This window comes from Poeciliopsis prolifica, unplaced genomic scaffold (assembly GCF_027474105.1).
Source record: "Poeciliopsis prolifica strain line A6 unplaced genomic scaffold, Auburn_PproV2 SCAFFOLD007, whole genome shotgun sequence".
Classification (NCBI taxonomy): Eukaryota; Metazoa; Chordata; class Actinopteri; order Cyprinodontiformes; family Poeciliidae; genus Poeciliopsis; species Poeciliopsis prolifica.
In genome coordinates this window covers 2,076,265-2,098,579 of record NW_026562382.1, presented here as the reverse complement: position 1 = coordinate 2,098,579, position 22,315 = coordinate 2,076,265, and the positions used below count along the sequence as shown (strand labels likewise).

General features: G+C 41.5%; 1 protein-coding gene and 1 long non-coding RNA gene across 10 annotated transcripts in view; one reads left to right on the top strand and one right to left on the bottom strand.

The window, feature by feature from the left end:
* The window catches only part of LOC129361157 (mitogen-activated protein kinase kinase kinase kinase 4-like), an 87,096-nt gene that overhangs the window by 55,695 nt on the left and 9,086 nt on the right, over positions 1 to 22,315 (top strand). For 2 of the 8 annotated variants that reach the window (XM_055031886.1, XM_055031884.1), the window contains exons 6-24: positions 44 to 134; positions 990 to 1,120; positions 1,301 to 1,355; positions 2,275 to 2,353; positions 2,440 to 2,615; positions 2,694 to 2,766; positions 3,666 to 3,876; positions 4,574 to 4,735; positions 5,006 to 5,092; positions 6,024 to 6,356; positions 8,233 to 8,388; positions 13,459 to 13,755; positions 14,597 to 14,703; positions 15,804 to 15,952; positions 16,125 to 16,222; positions 16,812 to 16,990; positions 17,061 to 17,178; positions 18,258 to 18,617; positions 20,095 to 20,209. In XM_055031886.1, the coding sequence (XP_054887861.1) occupies positions 44 to 134; positions 990 to 1,120; positions 1,301 to 1,355; positions 2,275 to 2,353; positions 2,440 to 2,615; positions 2,694 to 2,766; positions 3,666 to 3,876; positions 4,574 to 4,735; positions 5,006 to 5,092; positions 6,024 to 6,356; positions 8,233 to 8,388; positions 13,459 to 13,755; positions 14,597 to 14,703; positions 15,804 to 15,952; positions 16,125 to 16,222; positions 16,812 to 16,990; positions 17,061 to 17,178; positions 18,258 to 18,617; positions 20,095 to 20,209 (2,977 nt within the window). The remainder of the gene's footprint in view (positions 1 to 43; positions 135 to 989; positions 1,121 to 1,300; positions 1,356 to 2,274; positions 2,354 to 2,439; positions 2,616 to 2,693; positions 2,767 to 3,665; positions 3,877 to 4,573; positions 4,736 to 5,005; positions 5,093 to 6,023; positions 6,357 to 8,232; positions 8,389 to 13,458; positions 13,756 to 14,596; positions 14,704 to 15,803; positions 15,953 to 16,124; positions 16,223 to 16,811; positions 16,991 to 17,060; positions 17,179 to 18,257; positions 18,618 to 20,094; positions 20,210 to 22,315) is intronic. The other 6 variants (XM_055031887.1, XM_055031889.1, XM_055031888.1 and 3 more) reach the window with 6 other exon arrangements.
* On the bottom strand, positions 16,217 to 16,890 carry LOC129361162 (uncharacterized). Of its 2 annotated transcripts, none has more exons than XR_008606132.1 (3): positions 16,796 to 16,890; positions 16,552 to 16,680; positions 16,217 to 16,469 (listed from the first exon to the last, which is right to left on the bottom strand). It is a non-coding gene; the product is annotated as an uncharacterized LOC129361162 (long non-coding RNA). The 2 variants fall into 2 exon arrangements; XR_008606131.1 differs by having other exon boundaries at positions 16,552 to 16,675; positions 16,796 to 16,881.

The window sequence follows — 22,315 nt, the reverse complement described above, 5'->3', positions numbered from 1 at the left end:
AGATACGCTCATGTTTTGTCATTTAAATTCTGTGTTTGTGCAGGGATTAGCTCACTTACATGCTCATCATGTGATCCACCGGGACATCAAGGGACAAAACGTGCTGCTGACTGAAAACGCTGAAGTCAAACTGGGTAAAAACGCTTTAAGATGACACCATCTGACCAGGCACTAAATGATCGATTTTGGCTCATTGGTTAAATGGTAACCAATTTTTTTATTTCATTAAAAAAAAAATCCTATTTTGGTCTTTTAACATTGTTGGTAATCTTCCAGTAGTCCATCTTATCTTCATTTCTCTAATTGTTTTCAATAAGATTACAGTGTATGATCAGAGGTACTCTCTGTGAACTCTCTGATTTCTGTCCTGTGACACAAAGTGGAGGCCATGTGTTTCCACTGCAGCTGCGATAAAACACTGGAATTTATCTTGTGTTTTAAAATATACAATATTTTGTAAATATAAGTCAGATAAAATCTGTTTATGTCTTACAGATATAAAGAGAGATAAAACTCCAGCTGTGTGTTAAGTAAAACTGGAATAAAATCTAATTTTATGTGCAGTTTTCACATCAAAACTGAATTCTTTTATTTTCACAATTCAGCACAGAAACTGAGAGGATAAACTTGCTTGTTCATATGTTTTATCAAGTAAAGTTAGAAAAGCGACAATTAAAATATTAAATGATCATGTAGGATTTTCTTCCACCTGTTTAATTCTCACCTGTTCTCAGAAAGTGAAATAAGTCTGAAGTGTTCATAGAAAACATTATTCACACTATGACTATGTCTTTCATTTTTCAAACCACTGCAAAGTCAATTTTCAGAAAAAACAGCATTTCTCTGTCGCAGCTTTCCAAAAAAAAAGAAAAACAAGAAGAAAAAAATGCCACCCATGATTGCACTTTTCTAACCGTAACTGAGGTCAGCGTTCGGCTGGAATATGATGGATTACAACTGTATGTTTTTTTTTTTTTTTTTCTTAACAGTGGATTTTGGTGTGAGCGCTCAGCTGGACCGGACGGTGGGCCGAAGGAACACCTTCATCGGGACGCCCTACTGGATGGCTCCGGAGGTCATCGCCTGCGACGAAAACCCCGACGCCACCTACGACTACAGGGTAAGGACGAGCAGAAGAGCTGGGGTAACAAGGCCCTATGAAGCAAAACACCTGCAGTATTTGTATTTACAACACATGACATTATCCAGGATGTATGAAACAACATCTCCTTTTATTATTATAAAGAAAACGTGTGGGTTTTTGTAGAAATGCCTCACTGACCCTGACCCTGTCTTCCAGAGCGACCTTTGGTCCTGCGGCATCACTGCCATAGAGATGGCGGAGGGAGCGCCCCGTAAGTACATCTACGTTTTGCTGGGGATTTAGCCGGGGATTTATTCAGGGTTTCCTCTTTGATTTTTTTAAGGTGTGGCACTTTAATGCGTTAATTTTGATTAATTAGCTACATAGATCTTAACGTGTTTAAAAGTATTCTTGTAAATGATTGCATTTATTTGTTTGTTTTTATTTATTTTTTGCGTGTTTCTGGTACGGCCGTAAATCTGCCGCACAAGCTGTATCTGCAAACAAAGCTGCTTCTCTAGGCTCATCCGATCGTGTTTAAATTTTAGTTCAAAACCACAATCTGATGAGATGCAGGAAAAGACTCTTGTTGTGCTATCAGAAGTTAGCCTGCTCAAGGCGAAAATAGCATCTCAATGCAAATCAATACGTCCCCAATGCTAATATTAGCTCTCACATCTTTAATGAAGGTTTTGTGAATGATCAGGGGTTCTTGGGTGTAGTGTCACCTTACTGATGGCTAAGTTACCTAATTAACAAATTAGAAACAATCAATATATTTGTTGTTGAGTACATATGTTTATTTATGCAATAATTTAGCATTAAAGAGGGTTATTGAATTTGAAATGTTTATGCTTTGATTAGTTTTGATTCTGGATTTATTTACAGGCCCTGCAATTAATTTGATTAATTTTATTTATATTAAAAGAAAAACACTTGGTGAGTTTCTACTTGTGTGTTTCTGACAACCTGGTGAAAATACTTTGAAATGTTGGATTTGTCAGATTTCCTTAAAACAGAAACAGCCACATGTTTCTGCAGCTGACAGTTTAGCCATCCTAATACATGCTAATGTTAGATTGTGTGAAACAAACGGTTAGCGAGGGGCATCGAAGTAAACACTTTTTAAAAAAATCGGAACACGTGGTTTTGTTCACAACGTCTCTGTTTTTTGGTGTCCTTCGCTGCAGCTCTGTGTGACATGCATCCGATGAGAGCCCTCTTCCTCATCCCCAGGAACCCTCCTCCTCGACTGAAGTCCAAAAAATGGTGAGATAAAAATGAAGCAACCGACCTCTCTTGCGAATACGTAGAGGCAAAATATTCCAAACTTTGACGTTTAAACGGCGTTACAGGTCGAAGAAGTTCTTCAGCTTCATTGAGGGCTGCCTGGTGAAGAACTACACCCAGCGGCCCCCCACTGAGCAGCTGCTGAAGCACCCCTTCATCCGGGACCAGCCCAACGAGAGGCAGGTCCGCATCCAGCTCAAGGATCACATCGACAGAACCAAGAAGAAGAGGGGCGAGAAAGGTGAGTTGTACCGTTTGCAGCTGATTTGAGGTCAAATTTTAGATCCTTACTATTTGTTTTTGTTTTTTCAATTCACAGATGAGACAGAGTATGAATACAGTGGGAGTGAAGAAGAGGAGGAAGAAGCTTCTGAGCAAGAAGGAGAGCCAAGGTAAACGCACTAAAAGATTTAGTAGGACTCGAAAAGTTAAAAATACTGAATTCACGCTCTTTCTGTACTTAAGTAAGCATGACCTGAAGAACAGAGAAAAATGCATACGTCACGTTTACATCACGTAAACAAGATCAGCCTAAGAGAAAACACATTTTTGGACAGTACAAAACGTCAACGGGAAAAGAAGAATAACTACTTCGACAAGTTTAGCACAAGAAATATGGATATGTTTGGGGGGCAAAACATAAAGTTTAATCAAACCATTTCATTCAGCAAATGACACAAAATAGAGAATACACTTAATTTCTTAAAATTTAATATGGCTGAAAACCGCTGGAGAATCTGAAATCCAACCAGACTGACTGGAAGCTGGAAAATCAGCAAATCAGTTCGATAAACAATCTAATAAAAACTGCAAAACATAATGAAATACTGCGATGTTTGGTAATTTTCCAATATCTTATGACCTGTTTAACATTTGACTGTTTCTAGCTGGAAGTGTGGGGGGACTGCTTAAATTTGTTTCATGTGTTTGATTGATTGAAAGCCTCCGCTGTTCATCAATAGTTCAATTTAAGTGACACACTTTTAAAAATATACAAGTCACACAACTTAGATGTCCTGTCTTGAAGCAAAAAGTGTCATTTTTATATATTTTAGAGGTGGATGTAGCGCCAAGATCACCAAAGTTGCTAGATCCCAAATGAAAATGTGAAGGTACTTTCACTGCAGCATTAATATTTGGTGTAGACGCCACTGTAAGGAGCTAAACGTCACACATCCTATCCTATTGTCAGAGAACCTGGGTTTATATCCTGTGCATCATTTTCAAACAGCGTCCCTATTTGTTTCCGTGTTAAACGCTTATTATTCCTGTCGTGTCTGCTGCCGTGCAGCTCCATAGTCAACGTTCCGGGCGAGTCGACGTTGCGCCGCGACTTCATCAGGCTGCAGCAGGAGAACAAGGAGCGCTCCGAGGCCCTGCGCCGCCAGCAGCTCCTCCAGGAGCAGCAGCTCCGCGAGCAGGAGGAGTACAAGCGCCAGCTGCTGGCCGAGAGGCAGAAACGAATCGAGCAGCAGAAGGAGCAGCGCAGGCGGCTGGAGGAGGTGACGAGTCGAAAACCCAAACGTCTTGTTGTGCTTTAGGCAAACTGTTCAAATGTTCTCTGTCTCGCAATTCATCCAGGTTTTTTTTTTCTTTAACAGTAAGTGTCCCAAAAATTAAGAAATAGATACAAGAAAGGCTACATTTTACTGTGCAGAAATCAAACCAGCAAAACATTTTCAATCAGCAAGTGAAGCTCTTTAAATTTGCATAAATCCATCTCAAACGAAACATAATCATGAGAGGTTTTCTTCGAGATTAACTAGAATGTTGCAGTAAACCTTTACCGTTGCTTTCTTCAAAACTGTTTTCTGAAAACATGCAGTCTAGTTAGGAAAATACATCAATTTCCAAGGATTTTTATTATTTAACTCAAAAATGTTGTTTCTATCAGCTTTAAACATCCAGAGACTGAATGTTTGCAGATTTTACTTTGCAAAAGAGGCAAAGAAAAACTAGGCGGGCTGCACAGTGGAAGAAAATAGATTGATTAAAACATTTTGGATCAATAAAGAGTGAAAAACAGCAACCTAATCCTAAAAGAAGACGTAAAGTGTCATCTGAAATAACCCACACTGCCTTTGTGACAGTGTGTCCCAGGAGAAAGTTTTAAGACTCGGTTGATCGTATAAATTCGAAACCCTACATGCTTTATGGTCTTACCAAATCTTCCACCTCGTTACTCCTGTTCGCCCACAGCAACAACGGCGCGAGCGCGAGATGAGGAGGCAGCAGGAGCGCGAGCAGCGCCGACGGGAGCAGGAGGAGAAGAGGCGCATCGAGGAGATGGAGCGCCGTCGCAAAGAGGAGGAGGAGCGAAGGAGGGCGGAGGAGGAGAAGAGGAGGGCCGACCGAGAGCAGGTACCAGAGCAGAGGATGGTAGATATTCACATAGATAAAATGAGAAATATGAACATATCGTTTCAGACTGGCTTGTCCTTACCAGTTGTGAGTATCTCTTTAAAAATGTATCGGAAAATGAAAACGAATCCCGACAAACTCCCAAAGTCCTACTTCCTACCCGCCTGAATGAGTAATCTAAGCTAACTTTACCTCTCATAGGAACCTTGCATGTTTTCCTTTGTCTTGTTATAGTTTTTCAGGTGTGTAACTGTTGCGTTTGATTGACAGGAGTACATCCGGCGGCAGCTAGAGGAGGAGCAGAGGCACCTGGAGATCCTGCAGCAGCAGCTCCTCCACGAACAGGCCATGCTTCTTGTGAGTTTTAGCCGTATCGTTCCATCGCAGCGCCGCTGGCACAGCCGTCTCCTCTTGGCTCCGCTGTTTATTTGCTCTATTGTCTTATTAGTCACACTCTTCCGTCTGTTTTTGCATCCCAAGTGTAATCCTCCGAGTGTCACGTTTCATTAGGCTGGTAAGTTGGACGGCAGGAGTCCCTCTGTGCAGATGGTTTCTGTTTCCATTTACCTCGCCGGCCAACCGAGTGCCGATGTTTAGTTTATCTTTTTTTTTTTTTCTTTTCTTCATTTTCTGGGTTTCAGAGATCCACGGGGAGCCGTTAAAACCTGAGGTCAAAACATAACGAGTTTTCTCAGGGTTTGAAAGGGGAAGTCGGGATGTTTACAGGGCCCTCAGTGATGGAGATGCCGTCACCAGAAAACCAGTCATCCAGCAGGAAGAGAGGGTTTCCCCCTCGCCCTGCCCCCGTTTGTCTTCTGTAGACGTTGGGTTGCTTTGTTTTTTAAGGATTTCGTCCCTTTGGGTTTGACAGTGAATACTCCTTTAATGTAAGGAAGTGACTGTCATCACCTCTACATCATTGTCAGCGGCCAACACTTCCTTGAGAGTCAGTTTATGAGCCCATAATAAAAATGAGCTTCCTCATTAGCTTATTTCAACAAGTCAAATATTTATGAATTACCCAAAACGGCACAAAATGGTGGATGGTAGTAGCATTTTAGTTTCCCTCAAACTGAGACTGAGTTGGCACTCAGAAGAATAACTTGCTAATAAATCCTAGTCATAAATTGTTGGTGAATGTTTGGGGTCCCAGAGGAAGTAAAAGCTGTTTTATTGTCCTCTATAAAATCAGCAGAATAGTCGGTGAGGCCCGTTCAAACCCAGCCCCTTATGGTGACTGTTCTTCTCTTGTTTTTTTTAAATTGAACTCCGGCCTCCCTGTACTCAGGAGTATAAATGGCGGGAGCTTGAGGAGCAGCGGCAGGCTCAGAAGCTCCAGAGGCAGCTGCAGCAGGAGCAGGTCTACCTGCTGTCACTGCAGCAGAACCAGAACCAGAACCCGGACGGTAGCAAAACAAGCCAGCAGCAGAGCGCCAAACCCCCGCAGAGCCTCGAAGCAGACAGGGTAAAGCCCCCGCAGACGCCTGACTCGGATCCACCCAAACAACCGCAGGGCATTAGCAATGAGAAGACGCGGCCCGGCCCGGAGAAAACGTCAGAACCCAGGCTTCCTGCGGCTGAGCGACAAGGCCCCGCACCTGACTCTGAGCCGGTCAGAGAGGTGAACGTCCTCACTGAACGCCTTCCCTTCGACTGCAGCAACAGTATTGGCTTTGCTTGTGTGAACTTACTTGCTTTGGGTCTGTCGTGTTTTCCTCCTGCTGCTGAATGGGTGGGTGCTTGGTAGATGCCGTCCTTTCCTACAACTCACAACCCGCATGATGAAACTCGGTTCTCACACTCTTAATAACGGTAAAGCTGAACCAACTAAAGACAACCGTTACATTCACGAGAGTCTCTGTCGGCTTTTCTTTTGGTTCAATCCAAACGCAAATACCCCTGGCAAAATGATGAATGTACTCGGCTTATTTCAAGTATCAATTCTTTATAATTAAAATAAATAATATTTGCAGTTCTCTTCTTTGTACTGACCAAATTTGTCACTGACGGGTCAATGCAACCAGATCAATGTGGCTAAAATTTGATCTGTAAACGTAAACCTCAGTCAGATGCAAGAAGAAATTCATATACATCCTAACATTGTATATATTTACAGATTAATGCTCAACACTCAATGATGATCTGCACGTCCTTAAAATGTCTTAAATTTATCTATGTAATATTAAAGCCTTAAAATGTCTGAAATTTGCTTAAAGATGTAAGTTGACTTTAATTTGTTTCTCACAGGTCTTACATTTTGTCGTGGCAGCACAATTTTATCTTATATTATGTTTTTTTCCTGTCAAGTAAACATTTGAGTCGTTTGTACACATTTTAAGTCTGTTCTGTCGCAAGATAGCATTTTTTGCATCTATCTTGGGAAAGTGTGCATTTGGCACCAGCTCACTTCTGTTGCCAACCCATGCAGCGTTGCATTTTGTGCACTGCTTCAATACAAAACATGCTTTTTTTTTCTTTTTTTTTTTTTTTTTTTACACATTTCTGTTGTGATCTTAAATTTTATTCAAAATGATCTTAGAAAGGACTGAAGTTTGAGTCGGTGAGGCCTGCAGGAACCCTGTCAACGGAAAGCAAATAATTTTGTTTTGTGATCACGACTTGACCGATTTAGTCTAACAGTTTACATAACCAAAGCAAATCCCAGGGCAATGCCTGAATGTCTAGTTTAATTTCTAGTAGTGACCTGTGTTAAAGTTAAAGTCATTGTGCTTTCCATGCACTGTCGATACAGAAGTGCTTGTTAATGTCATACTCTGTTTATGGAGGCCTGTGAACTGAACGCCTTCCATTCATTTCCCAATAACTTATTGGTGATGGACTTGGAGCTTAATCACTGACTATTACTGCCTCAGATTCACTGTAAGGTAATATTCTTACAGTGGTCATATGACTTATAAATAGGTAAATCTTTGGGACTGTAATCAGTCTATTCTATACACAAAATGTTACATCCAACTGGTCAAGTCTTACAATGAAGAAAAGGGGGTTTGAAAAACAAAATCTTTAACAACTATGTTTATTAGCATTCAACATTTTCCAGTCATAAGCTGTCTTTATTACAATCAAGAATCAGACGAGTGTAGCTGATGTCTTGATCGAAAGAACAAATCTTGCTTTAAACTTCTGGCCATTGAAAAAGGAGCCCTCATGTTTTCATAACTCATCTCTGTTACTTCTTCTGGGAGTTTAGAGCCTGATGTACGTGTCTTAACTTCTCCTCTCTTCCTTTGAGAAACAGCATGTCACTTTTACTGGTCATGTTGCTCTCGTCCTCGCTGACTTGTGGGTATAATGCAGGGACAGTAACACTGCCGGCCTGGTAAAGAGTCTTTTGTTTTCTGCTCGTCCGAATAACCCTTTTTTCTCTGTGGGGAATTAACTAACCAACCGTGCCGTCTGATGACTTCTGTCCTCGTCGCAGTTCCGTCTCGTCCAGACTGCGGGTTTTCTGAAGCCTCTTGTGTGTCGCTCCGCAGGCCGACGAGCGGTACAGGAAGAACATTCAGGGTTCCCCGCAGTCGGCTCAGACCAAACCCCAGCAGCCCCCGGTGCCGCCGCGCTCCGAGTCTTCGCACGCTAACGGGAACGCCGCATCGGAGGCGCCCGCGATGCTCCGACCTGTGGAGCCGCAGGTAACGACAACGTCTCCTGCTCAGCTTTACTGGTCATAGAGGCGCAGAGATAATTGTTTGCTCGTCATGTGAACATCTCCAAAGTGCAAAGTACTTTTTTTTTTTTTTAACTCTGAGCAATGCACATTTCCTGGATCTGATCTGAGGTAAAAGTCTCACTTTTTTGCACATAGTCAGTCCAATTTCTTCTCATGACAATTTAGATGCACATTTTACTTTTGAAGAGTTTTAAAATGCTAATATTCACTTATTTGTGTTTCTCACTTTACATATTTTTAGGTTTTCTGCTTATAAAATATGACTATCTGACCTTTGAGACCTAGTTTTTCACTAACCCTCTCATTTTCAGGTGACTTCAAAAGCACTCCATTGTTTGCTTGTTGCCGTAAAACATTGATCAATAATATTTTGACTAATGGCACTTTTTTTTCTTCAGTATTTACTCTTTGCAGATCAGGAATTTTAACTAACCATGTTTTGGTCGTTTCTTCTGGATCCACGGATAAAGCATTTTTTTTGTGTGCTTCTCCATTTTGAGTCTCGTCATCACCTTCCTTTTCAGTCCCCTCCCAAAATGACTGCAGTGCTCTGAGGAAAGTCTTTAAATCTCCAAACTAATACTTTATTCATTTGCTTTGTTCATATGACACGACATGCCGGGAACTGTTTGCGCGTTTTATATTTCCTGTCCTTCTTTCCCCACGATTGAATTTAAACTTGTTAAACTGATTCAGAAAAAAAAAAATATATATATATATATATCTGTTTTACTTTTGAATGAAAAAGCTCACGTCAGAGTTTTATTTTATGGGAAATGTCCTGGTTGTGCTGTGAACAAGTCCTCCAGCATCAGCTTCCAAATGTTTGCGCTGGGAGTGGAAGGCTCCTGGGTAAAGTCATCTGTAATATTTACATCTCTGCTCTGTATTTGGCATCTCCGCTTCATGTTCTGCTTCTCGTCATTGCGCTGCTGGTATTCAACAGCATCTATAATTTACAGGCCTCCAGATTCCTCATCGGAGTGACTCGGGCTGCGATAGTCTCTTCCCAGCGAGGGGCTGAAGCAGCTTTGCATGAATAACTGCGGCTCATTAAAGTCAATCGGCATGAACGTGCCACACAGATTAAATGAAGCGGAGAAAGCGGTGCCGCCGCGTTGTGCAATCGGGGTAATTATATAAATCACGTGCGTGTTATTAGACTTTCATTTTTAATGTAAATGTTACGTCCGCCAGGACGCCATATTTAAAAGGACACGCAGACAAAAGGATTCCAAGAAAAATATTCCTTTATTCATTTTTTTTTCTTTTCTTTTAAACTTCCTTGTCCTTTTCTACTTGTTTTTTCTTCTGTAAAGGAAGGAAAGAACCCCTCTTCCCGTGTCCCAAAACGTAACAAAAAAAGTAAGAGAAAAAAGTTCAACAGAAAGGTGGACCTGGTGAGCCGGTCCAAAGAAACAAAAAGGTACAGCAGGGGGCCAACCCTATACAGGGCCGTCGAAGCCCCTGCTAGTACCAGATTAAAGAAAATAGAAAAATAATATAAGCTATTAACACAAATGACCGAAAACAGGACAACCGGACTCACCAGGCCAAAACAAACCAAAAAACAACCCAAAAAATCCCCATGGCAGGCAGGAGGCGTCACATGGGTCCAAAGGCCGACAAAGTTGGAGGAGCCTCCTCCGGGCGCATCCCTCTTGGAGGTGGAGATGGAGGTGGATGAGCGAGCTAGAGAGAGAGCGGCTGGGCGGGCCAACCATTACAACCCAGCCTATATATATAGGCCGTCCTCGCCCACCAATTAAAGCCAAACTAATTACAAAAAGAATCACTACACTAAAAATATATTAAACACAAAACCACTCAACTTAAATCAATACAAAATTATTTAAGAAAATAATAATTAGAGAGTGCCCAAAGAACATAACAGTAAAGCAGAGCAATCTGCTTTCTCCTCTTAGATGGTTGTCAGTGAGCTCCGATGTGGGTTTGTGGCCTAACATTGCCTCTCTTTTCATTCATATAAATATTTAAGATAATTGATTGAAATTATTATTTTTTTACTTTAGCGGATTGAAAACCTTTTTGAAACTTTTTTTCCTCACTTATACTCCCATAATCCCCATTTATGACATTACTAGAAAATAGAGGAGGTAGTTATATCTCACGATTCAGGTGAAATATAGGATTCGAACTTTACAACAAGAGGTTGGTTTTAGAGGTTTTGCTGCCCGGTGGAGGGTTTGTGTGCATGCAGAGTGTTTGTCTTTAAATGCATGTTTGCATGCCAGCCTGTGTTTTAATTGTACGACTTTATCTTTGTTCTTTTTTACAACATTAGTTGTGGAGAGACTAATACAATTAATGTACTTAGCTGAAGCTTCAGCTTTTTTTACAGCTGCAAGCCTAATTATCTGTTAATCAAAGTGAAGTGGCGTTTCTGTCAACGTGTGTCGAGAGTCACGACAGAAATTGATTAAAAATACATTCTGGTGTCTTTGCACAGCAGCAGAGATGCAGGAGTAGCTACTGACGGCAGCAAGCAGGAGTTTGAAGACTTGTTTTCATTCAGCCGTTTGCAAAACCACATTCATGACAATATTTCTGCACGTTGCGGCATGTGCAAGAGTCTAATAATGTGGTTAAATTTTGATTTTTGTAATTCCACTGTCGATTAAAAGAAAAAAAAACCATGGCATTAGAGGAGGGTTTTTTTGGCAATCAAATCAGAAATTTTGAGATGAACTTCTCACATTTACAAGGAAAATCCTGGAAATTCTCTGACATTGAAAGGTCATAAGTTAGCTTGAAAAACACTACAGATGTTCACAATTAAATGCATAAATTTGCAGTGTTGGAACAAAGGTACAGAGCAAGAACAACACTGAAGTTCATAGAAATTACACTCAAATATTTGCGTCAAAATGTCACACAGGTCCTAAGGGTTAAGCATTTAGCTTCGGAGATGTGCATCTTTTCCAAACTGTGAGTGTAAGTAAGTACAATAAAAAGTTCTCCTGGGTGCAGACTTGCCATTGCTGCCTCAAACGACACGCCTGCGACGGTGAGGAAGAAGCTGCAACATGTCTGCATCACCATGTCAATAAATATAGAAAAACCTTGTAATACGTAAGAGTTAGGGAGCTACGGTTGGAGGTTTTAAACTTCAGTATTTTTGCTGGTAACCTCTCAAAACCTGTCTTGCATGCAAGTCTCTTGCCAGTTTATTTTTTGTTCTCCGTTTTGAAGGGGCTCTGTAAAGGTTTGGAGCTTTGTTAGTCACTGCTTTGCTAAAACATACTTATATCTTTGGGTATTAATGTTACATAACACACTTCTGCAACAGATATTGCGCTCTGTTTCATAAATGTAGCAGATACCTGTTTTTTTTTTTTTTTGTTTTGGAAACATTAGTTATTCTTAATCTAAACCCTTACATTTAGGGAGTGAGACTGCCAGTTGCATTTTCTTACTTTTTGTTTTTCAAAGGTTTCTGACACACTGACAAGATTAACAAGAAGAAGGAGATTTGACCCCAGCTCAAAGTGTCCAATGTAGCATCCTTGTAGCCCGTCCCGAATTTAATGAGTGTGTGAGAAGTTTAACTATAGTGCTTTCCTTTTGCTTCTGCATTATGTCATTTAATTATACTACCAGATTTTAATCCTTACCAGCTGCAAAAGGGAGTTTATGAATATAAAGTAAGGCCTGTCACATGAAGGATTGCAGCTAATATTACAGCTCCAGTGTAATGTCTTTTATACAATCATTTAAATATTAATTATACAACATCCTTCTTCATTATTGCTACCAGTTTCATAGCGTCAAAGTGAAAGACTAGCAGCTGTGTTGTAAAAGGCAGAAAAGCCTCTCGCATGAAGGCCTGTAACCTTGGCAGGAGGCTGAACATCAGTAAGCGGTCCTCTCTGCTGTGCTGAAGCTGTGCCTCTGGAGCCTTTTCAGGCAAGCAGCTTTAGATAAAGTAAATCATTTTAAACTATAAATCATTTTAAAACTACCATGTATTTTTTTGGAAATTTTAGTAAACAGATTAAACCGTAAGAAGTAGATAATTTACAAATCACAATGAGTGTGCCATGCCTTTAAGTTTAACCCGTTTACTCTAGTAACCCCAAGTACAATTCGAAGGCCTCAGAACAAGCAGAACCACGAAGACGATGAATCACAGCATAAAGGGCAGTGAAAAGGTTATTGAAAAGGTTAAAGCAGGTTAAAAGCAATAGTCCAAGCTTCAAAGTCGTTCTCAGTTCATCATCTGAGAACGAAAAGAACAAGGCACACCTGCAGACCTATCAAGATGCAGGCATTGTGCATTGAGCAAAGATATAGCACAGTCTTTATGGACAAAGAAAGGAAAGTCCAGCATAAGTCACCGTTAGAGATCTACGTAGGTAAGCGAGGGGAAGTCGGTGATTCTGCGTGTCTCAGAAATTGAACACTACCCCCTTACCGTAAACACATCATCATGTCGTGGGCATGAGTTTCTTCAGGAAAGACGAGGAAGTTGGCCAGAGTGGGTAAGAGGGACAAATGGAGCCAAAGATGTGAGTCTACCTTCCAACGAACTGAACCAACAGCCAGAGCTACAGGACAATGGATTGGGTTTACTCAAAATACATTCTTGTGTTTGGATGAGCCAGTCAAATTTCAGGCCTCAGTACGATTAAGAATCCGTGACAAACCTAGAAAATTAATGTTCACTGATGCAAACATAAGCAGCAGAGAAACCAAAGGGCCAAAAGTGAAAGGTGGTTCTACAAAACATTGATTAGAAAGTCCAAATACCCATGTGTGCCTTACTTTTAGACATTTTATTGTAAAAACAATAGAAAGCATTTAGTTTGTGTCTACTACCTAATAAATTACATTGAGGGTAATGATGCTTTTCCGGTGAACTATAATTTCAGTTCATGTCATAGTTCCTCAGCTACAAGATGCTCCAACCTTACAAGACCCTAAGAATGAATGAATACCCCTTCCTTGTTTGGGTTATCTGCATGCAGACTGATCCGTGCTCCCCACTGTGTTCTGTCTTGTCCTCTAAAAGGTCCGTTCCCATCTGGCTGCTCTCAAGAGCAGCAGCAGTGTGGCCTCACCAAACTCATCTGCTTCAACCCCACCCGTCATGTCCCGGTCGCACTCCTTCACCGAGCCGCTAACGCCTAGCTTTGAAAACCACCGCCCGCACAAAAGCCATGAACCCCACCAACACCGTCATCCTGCATCCTCCTCATCATCACCGTCATTCTTACCATCAACGCCTGCACGCACTGAGCCACAAACCCATCCCCAGTCCCGACCCATGCCCCACGAAAAGGTCCCGTCAGAGGACGGCCCGCCCAGGGTAAGATCGGGCCTCGTATGGAGTGGTGGAATGTTGCTGGGTGACTTGATTGCAATTTGTATGTTTGTTTTTTTTAAACCAATGAGATGGCAATTCTGGTCTCAAACATTTTAGTGTTGGCGACAGTATTTCATCATCTTATTTATTGAAGAAAAATGTTTTTGACTTTTTTATGGGTTGATTGAGCAGATGTGAGAAATTTCATTCCCCCTATTTATGTAGATACTCTTGGAAAGAGGGAGAACATATCTGAATTAGCATTAGCTCAAAGAAAGTCCGTCTCACCACTTTCTTTCTGACTATACTTGGCTGCCTGACCACTAAGACATGGTGAAGCTACACACCATGACGTCTACCTTGCTACGCTGTAGAAAAACGTTCCTGTTTCTCCACCAGTGAACCCAGACGGCTAAGTATAGGCAGAACACTTACTGCTCAGCCCACGAAGACCTAAATCCAGCCTGCAGAGCCAAAGTTAGCTCTTCACCCGCAGATATAAAAACCTGTCATGAACAAAATCATCACCCAGCCATGTTCCTGTCGTTAGGATAATTCAGTTATTTCAGCCTTTAGGCTTTAAATGACTCCTTAGTAACATATCAGCATCATGTCTGCTTTGACCCTGCTGTTTCCCACCGATCATGCTTTTGTGTGAAGTTTGAAGAGCGGCTTAGATGATGCGATGAGAACTGGTGTGTGTAGTTTACCGACGAGTGTGTGAAAGATGTATATTTTTGATCAGGACTCCGCCTGACCAGGCTGCTGCTGTTGGATCTCCACAGACTGTGTTCTGCTAATGACGCGTTGATGTGTAAGCCGGTCACTGTTTTTATCACAAAAGGTTCCTGTCAGGACAACGTCAAGGTCTCCGGTGTTGTCGAGGCGAGACTCGCCTCATCACCATAGCAGTGCCCCACAGAGCAGGGACGTGCTCCGAAACGCTGGCAGGTAAACACCAAGAGGTGGAGGATTGTTTCTGTTTAGTTTTTCAACACTATGGGAACTTTTTTCTTTTTTTTTAGCTTTTGGTTGTGTTATTGTTATGGAGCCTTTAGAATATTATATTATTTGTGGATGTACAATATACTGCATTCTAGTGGGATTGATGTAAAGTGAAAACAAAAACAAATTGACATAATCTACATTCATATCTAAAACCACTGAACAAGCTTGTAAATTCAATGTAAAACCTTCTAGTGGAGTCTGACTGTCTATGAGTTATAGGAGTAAGACTTTCCTGCAAATATATTAAAGAACAAAATATCTGAACAGTTCTCACCATAACTATCGTCATCCCAAGAGCATTAAGAATAAATCTAAACTTTTTATTTTTTACATGACCTATGTACCAAACAACTTTTATTTAGGTTCATGTATTCTTTACAAAATGAAAATGACAATAATTTAGGATCAATTCTAAAACTTGATCAGGAGGGGGAAGAAAATGAAGTGCTTTCTGTGGACATTGTGCTTCGTTAACATTTATCTCAAGGCTTTTGTTTCTCACATCAATTCTTGTGGAGAATATACTTGTTAGTAGAATTAAGCAAGCAAAATTAGATCTTAAAGATGTTTCCTTGTAAAACGCTTCCAGGAAATGAGTTTGGATGTTCAGCAGGATTCTCCTTCTGGCTGTGTAGTTAAAAAGTTTCTTAAATTGGATTATTTCTTTATTGAAACTGAAAAATATATACTTATATAAATACAAACTTTCTAATGTCAGGAATCTGAACTCCCTCCAATTACTTATGATTTTTGCTCTCTATTGGTCATTTTAGTTATTGTCTGCACCGTTTTATACTTTTCTGCATCAAGAAATGAAGCAGCTTGCCACTTAAAGAGCCTTACTTTTATGACTAATTCTAGTAATTAGAGACTTATAGGTGCGTTTAAAAGAAAAACCGAAGTATCAAAAAAATCGTAGAAAACTTGAATTCTTTTCTTTAGCATTTTTTGTAGTTTTAAGCATCACGCAGCCACAGTGTCTCCCCGGTTGAGGGTCTTCCTCCCCGTGTGGTCGTTTCACGCTGCCTCTCTTGCCTCTGCAGTTCGGCAGAGCCGCGGCTCCTGTGGGAACGCGTGGAGAAACTGGTTCCCAAAGCGAGCGGTAGTAGCGGCAGCGGAGGCTCCAGTTCCTCCAGCAGCTCCAGTAACTCCAGCTCTCAGTGCGACTCTGGAGAGAGGTTCAGGGCCCGCTGTGAGTTCCCACGCACTTTCGACACCAGACACACGGCAGGCCGAAGCGGAAGCCGTAGATAATCCCGCTGTAGCGAAGAAGCTCCACCAAAACAACCCGGGCACATTTTTAAGTTGTAGATACATTTATTTATTTATCAATCTGACATTACCGCCTCCTCCACCCTCTTCAGCTTCTTCCAAATCGGAGGGCTCGCCCCTCCAGCGACCAGAGAATGCTGGGAAAAAGCCGGAGGAGAGGAGGGACTTGGTCAGACCAAACAAACCAGCGGTGAGATCAGAACCAGAACCGTGTAGCGCTCTAGCTGCCTTAGAACTAGAACCTGGAGCTTTGGGGGTTTGTTTGACATCTGAAGTGTGTGTGTGTAGTTTTTGGGGTTTTTTCCCCGCTCTTTCTGCTCTCCATCCTTGAGCGATCCAATCAGATGTTCGTTGTTGGACCGAGCCTCCTTGCTCCACTTCTTGTTTGACTCCTTTCCCCGCCGGACTCTCTTGGCTGCCATTTTAACCCACGCTTTCTGTAACATTGATAAAATGATTCACCTTTTCCATCTTTACAGCTCTTTGTTATGGTTTAATCATTCAAATTAATCCACTAACCTTCCCTCCAGCAGCTTGGAGAGCATCCGCTTTACAGTCATTTCTCTCCTCGCATCTGTTTGGCTTCTCATTGGTTGGTTTTTCCTCTATAACTTCTTCCTCTCCAGCAGCTTTCTGTTTCCTGCTTCACTTAAAGACAATCAATAATACGACATGCTGTCATCTCCACTAACAACCGGCGTCAAAATGGGGCAAAACTCGCATAAGCAAACAGAAAATCCTTTGAAGTGAAGAACTTTCCCACCTTCCCGATCTTGCAGGACCTGACGGCTCTGGCCAAGGAGTTGCGTGCAGTGGACGATGTTCGTCCTCAGAACAAGGTGACGGATTATTCGTCCTCCAGCGAAGACTCAGACACCACCGACGAAGACGACGACGAAGAGGTGGACCAGGAGGCAGGCGAAGAATCGACGTCTGGCCCGGAGGATTCCAAAGCTGTGTACGTAGCCACAGACCGAACAAACCAGCCTAAAAAGCACCAGCGCTTTATGCTGCCTTCTCTCCCGCAGCTCTTCCAAGCTGAGCAACGGCGAGACGGAGTCGGTGAAAACCATGATAGTCCACGACGAGGGCGAGAACGAAGCAGGAACGACTCGGTGCAAAGACAGCACGCTGGTTGTCAGACAGGTACCGGCCGAGTGAGGAGGGAAAAGAAAGAAAACTGAAACATTTATTTACTGCACGCCTCCTGTTTTCACCATCATGCTGTTGTTTTTATTCATATCCCCAGTGTCCTTTCATCTTGTTTGTATGTGTTTGATTATTTTCTGTTCCTGCATATTTTGCAGTTGTGATGACAGTAAAAGCCTAACATTTAAAGCCAGTTACATATTTTTATTTTTATTTCATTTAAAATGAAACTAACAAAAAAATCTTGTTACAAAATAAATTCTTTATGTAATATAGGTAAAGCTGACATTACCTTTTCAAGGGATGTAAACATCCCTTTAACATTTTTCACATTTCTTCATGTTCCAACCACAAGTTGTAGTTTTTTTCTTTCTTCTTTTTCATTTTAACATATTAAACTGTGGCATCCATGTGTTTTCAGTTCAAGGTCAAGACAATGATGTTTCTACCAGTTTTGACCAAGAGCCTCCATTTTTATTGCGTTTTTCTTTTTAAATGCCAGTCAGATTGAAATAAGATCTTGAATTTCAAGTTTCACGTTTTGCCACAAATTCTCGAGTGGATTGCGGTCTGGACTTTAACTGGACCGTTCTAGCATGAGCTCTGATTTAACCTACCGAATTGTCTGGAGTTGCATCAATAACCGTGTTCATGCGTGATTTTTCATTAAGTTTTTTATTAAATGGAACCACCGCAGTAGCAAAATTGTCTTTTTTTTTTTTTTAACATCAGGAGAGTGTTGACAAAGATTTACCCACATTTGTAATGGAAACGCAGCTTCTAAGGTCTGTGGTTGTAACATGACATGTGAAAAAGTTCAACTTACCATTTTCATGCACCGTAAATGTCAATCCGTCAACCCGAAGACGACTGCTGTAGTTTTAAATAGTTCAAAGGAAGAGCAGAGATAACTTCAGAGTCTAACCCAATAACAAGCTACTAACCAGAGTTTTTCTTTTCACCTGTAGATTAGCCACTGTAGCTTGCCCTTCGCTCCAGCTAACACGTTCCCGTTCCCTGAGCTCATCAGGAACACACATAGACCCACAGTTGTCTACCCCTCTTTCTACTTCCAGAGCGCAGGTGACAACAGAAAGCGCGCGGCCCCCGCGTCGGGCCAAACGCAGACCCTTAGCCTGCTCGTGGGCTTCCCTCCGAGCCCTGGCTCGGCGCCGGCGCAGGGACTCATCCTCCACACCCCCAGCCCCCCACACCAACACCACCACCACCATCACCACCACCACCATCACCCCACGCAGCACCCTGACCGGAACGGCTTTGCCGGCCGCATCCATCACCTCCCAGACCTGATCCAGCAGAGCCACCACTCCTCCCCCTCCTCCTCTGCATCCAGCTCCCCTTCTTCTTCCAGCCTTGCCAGTCCCTCCACCATGTCCCCCCAGAGCCCGCTGGAGAAGCTCGGCATTCTGGCAGAGGTACGTCACCCGGCCCCGGCGCCAGCAGAGCCGGACAGACAGCGGCGTAGTCCAGACACGAACGGCTTGTTGGGCCTCGTGGTGAAGATGCGTGAAAAGCCTTCAGATGAATTTGGCTATTACTGCGGCTGCATAATCTGACAGACAAATTTAGAAAAAAACAAAACAATAACTTTAATGTCAGTACATTACCTCATTTGTGGAGAAAAAAAAAGATGATTTTAAGCAATAATTATTGGCACATTTATTGATACTTGTTCTAGAATCACTGCTGAACAACTAGTATGTTTGTAAAATGATCCTTTATCTTCCACCTATATTCAAAATTCAGTTTGATTCAAAATTCAAAACTACTTTATCCCTTTATTGATCCCAAAGGGAAATTAAATGTTGGGCCTCAAATTCTTCAAAGAGTTGTTGGATCTCCTGTAGCAGTCTGTATTCCAGCGAATTTGAAGAAGCCTCTGATGGAAGACACTTTGTTTTTCTATGACATCCAGCTGTACTGTGTTCATGACAGTAAAATTCTCTTGATTTTATGTAAACTCTTTCTTTGCGCTGTGACGTCAAGACGTGATCATGTCACATCCGCTCTAAAAGTAAACAGTAGTTATCGGATTACCAATTAGAAGTTACTAAAAATTATGATTGGCTTTATAAACTATAGAACAGCTTAGCGTACATTGATTGTTTTCCCAATAACTGTCACTCATTAATAAGTTTGTTAGATGTTTTGCTACAAATGTTGACATTCTTTCCCACCAAATAAGCGTGGACAAAGATTAAAGTTTGGATTCTTGCTGCTGGATTCATTTTCACACATATTCGCCAGGAGGCCAACATGTTCGGGCTTTAGATTGCAAACAGAGCGAGAAAAACTAATAATTACAGAGTATTTATCAGAACAGTGCCCTCTACTGGCCACTACTTGCGCACTCCTCTGAGGGAAATTTGCGAATAGGGTTGAATGCATTATTTTTTCAAAGATCTATCATCAATGGATTATTGATTACAGTTCCTCCTGAGACAGATTGTGTGCTTTTGATGGAAATATGTCTAGGAACTTCTACTGTGTGTCTCATCATCTTTCTTAATGTTGCCTGTTTTCAGCAAACAGGGTTCGCTCTTATATTCCCCAGACAGTAGCTCATAGCACACAGGCCAGTAAACAGTACAACGGCAAGTATGCTTTCAATCCACAAAAAAAAAAATCTACATTTGTTTCCCTTTTGTGTTTTTCACTTAGTCGACCACATTCATGTGGGGTTTTTTTCCTCCCTTTTTTTACCTTTTATTGTTTTATTTTTGTACCCCTGGATTGCATTGCCCATTATGTTTGCATGCAACATACAGAAACGCGAGTCATGTTGGCTAGTCTTCATGAATGCAGTATTACTTTTGGTCCTTAAAAAACTTCAACATATCCACGATTAATCAGTGATTGATCATTTTCAATACCTCCTTATTCCCTGAATAGAGCCAGTCGAGTAACAACATGCAGAAACACAAGTCCTCTTCGTCTTTCACTCCGTTCATCGACCCGCGCCTCCTCCAAGTGTCTCCGTCGACCGGCAGCGCCCTCAACAATGTCGGTAGGTGTCCGGATCACTTTCACACGGCACGCTGATTAAAAACCGATTCAAACAAACTGGTTTCCTCTATCGCTTAGTGAACACTTCAGGAGGTGATTATCTAAACACAAAATGCTACCAAGTATTTTTGATCTGGTTTTTAGTGCAAATAAAACAAAACTAACTTCGCATGTAACTTTTCAGGAGGACGTAGAGGCTTGTTTTAAGTAAATAATACCTTAATATTGATGGAAAAAGTCCTACTTTCATTAGCAGATATAACAAGATCTTTTTCTCATGTTATAAGTGAAATAATCGGCTGATGGAACTGGGGCTTTTTTTTGGTCAATATTTACCCAAAACAAGCCTTTATATCTTGTTGAAAAGTTCATTTGTCTTATTTCAAGTGCACTGAGATATTTGCACGAGAAAGTAGATGAAAAATACTTGGTTAGATTTAGTGTTTTTGCAGTGATGTTGGACCGCGGATACGATCTGCTACAGACTGACATAAGCCACCTCTGTTTAACCTTAAAAAATCTTCGATTCTAAAATAAGGCCTTAAAATGTCTGAAATTCCTTTTTAAAAATGTAAGGTGGCTTTAAAGGCGTTAATCATAAGCTTTAAATGTCAGGCCAGGAGTATTTAATGTTATTTTTGTCTCCTGGACTTTGCTGTCAGACAAAAGCTTGAGTTGCACAGAAACATCTTCATTGTGTTTTTTGAGGCTACCGGTAACTAGCTGCTAAAATATTCTGGCTAGTCAGCTAGCTCTTTTATTTCTGTCATGGCCAGACAGTGTTCAGCTTTACTCCCTCACAAGGTTAGGAGCAAAACAAATACATGATGCCTGGTACTATGGAAGAGAAGCATAAAGCCGGGTTAACAGTTTTTGCTATACTTCATGGTGAGGCAGCAAGTTCCCCCAACAATCTCTTGATATTTACAGTTTTTTGTCTTAAATTTTATTCAAGGTGGCATTAATAAGGTCTTTAAAAGTCTTAAATTTTATGTGCTCAAACCTGCAGATACCAGGTTTTAAAACGTTGCCATTGTAACGTATTAAGACTTCTGCTGGGGGAAACCGTTATTTTGCTCTGCTATTGTACCCAAAGAGAAATGTGCCTTCAAAAATGGATTTAAAGCATTATGCACACATACACGTTACTTCAAAGTCTGATGAGCGTCGGGGAAGATTTTGATCCCCGCGGTCCGTCCCTCTGCTTTAGTTTTATCTGAGGTCAAACAGAGAGTTTCCTCTGTTCTCTGATCAAACAGATCCTCCTTCATTTGGTTTCTGACCAGTCAGCTTCTCTCCTGAGTTACTCGCCGCATCCAGCTGCACGTATGGTCTCCGGTTGGAAACCAAAATCAGAACCAGACGCTTTGAACTCCAAAGGTTAGAAGCTGAGCGTGTGAAACCTTCCCAGAAATAATCCGTACAGACTCGGCTTGGTAATTTGGACTCTGCCGAGTTCATTGGGGTTAAAATTCACCCCAGTTTACAAACAAAACACTCTTATCGCAGCAGCCCTCATGTTTCCATCGCCGTCATGCTGCTGTAATCAAGGCCAACTATGCTGAGTCCTCTAATGTGACTGGTGACCAGCCAGTGACCTCTGCTCTACGTTGAGTTAATTGTTCAGATCTCTAAACATTTCTAGAAAGCAGCAGTGAAACAAGGGTTGATCCTGTCTGTAATCACTGAAGGCACTCTCAGCATGTTCCGTATCGAACTCATTCCTCTGATCATATCAGTTTTCCAGATGCTGTTTTACGAGAACGTTTTTCTTTAGTCGCCTTTAGTTCACCGTATCGCGAGGATGTCCAAAGTGCAAACATTTGCACTCAAAATGGTTTTGTGCGATCCTTGACCACAAAAAGAAATGCTCAAACTCAAGGATGGAGTTTCAAAGGAAAAATGATCTCGCAAAATGTCAGTGCCTTTCAAAAGCAAAATGCATGTCTTCCAGAAGTGGAAGGCACAACACATCAAACATCATATGGTTTTTACTCAACAGCAGATTTTGCTGCACCCATTTGGTAAATTGGCTAAATAAAGCAAGATGTTTTTCGAAGAACGAGCGACAGATATCTTGTCATGCTGACTGCGTATCCATAGAAAG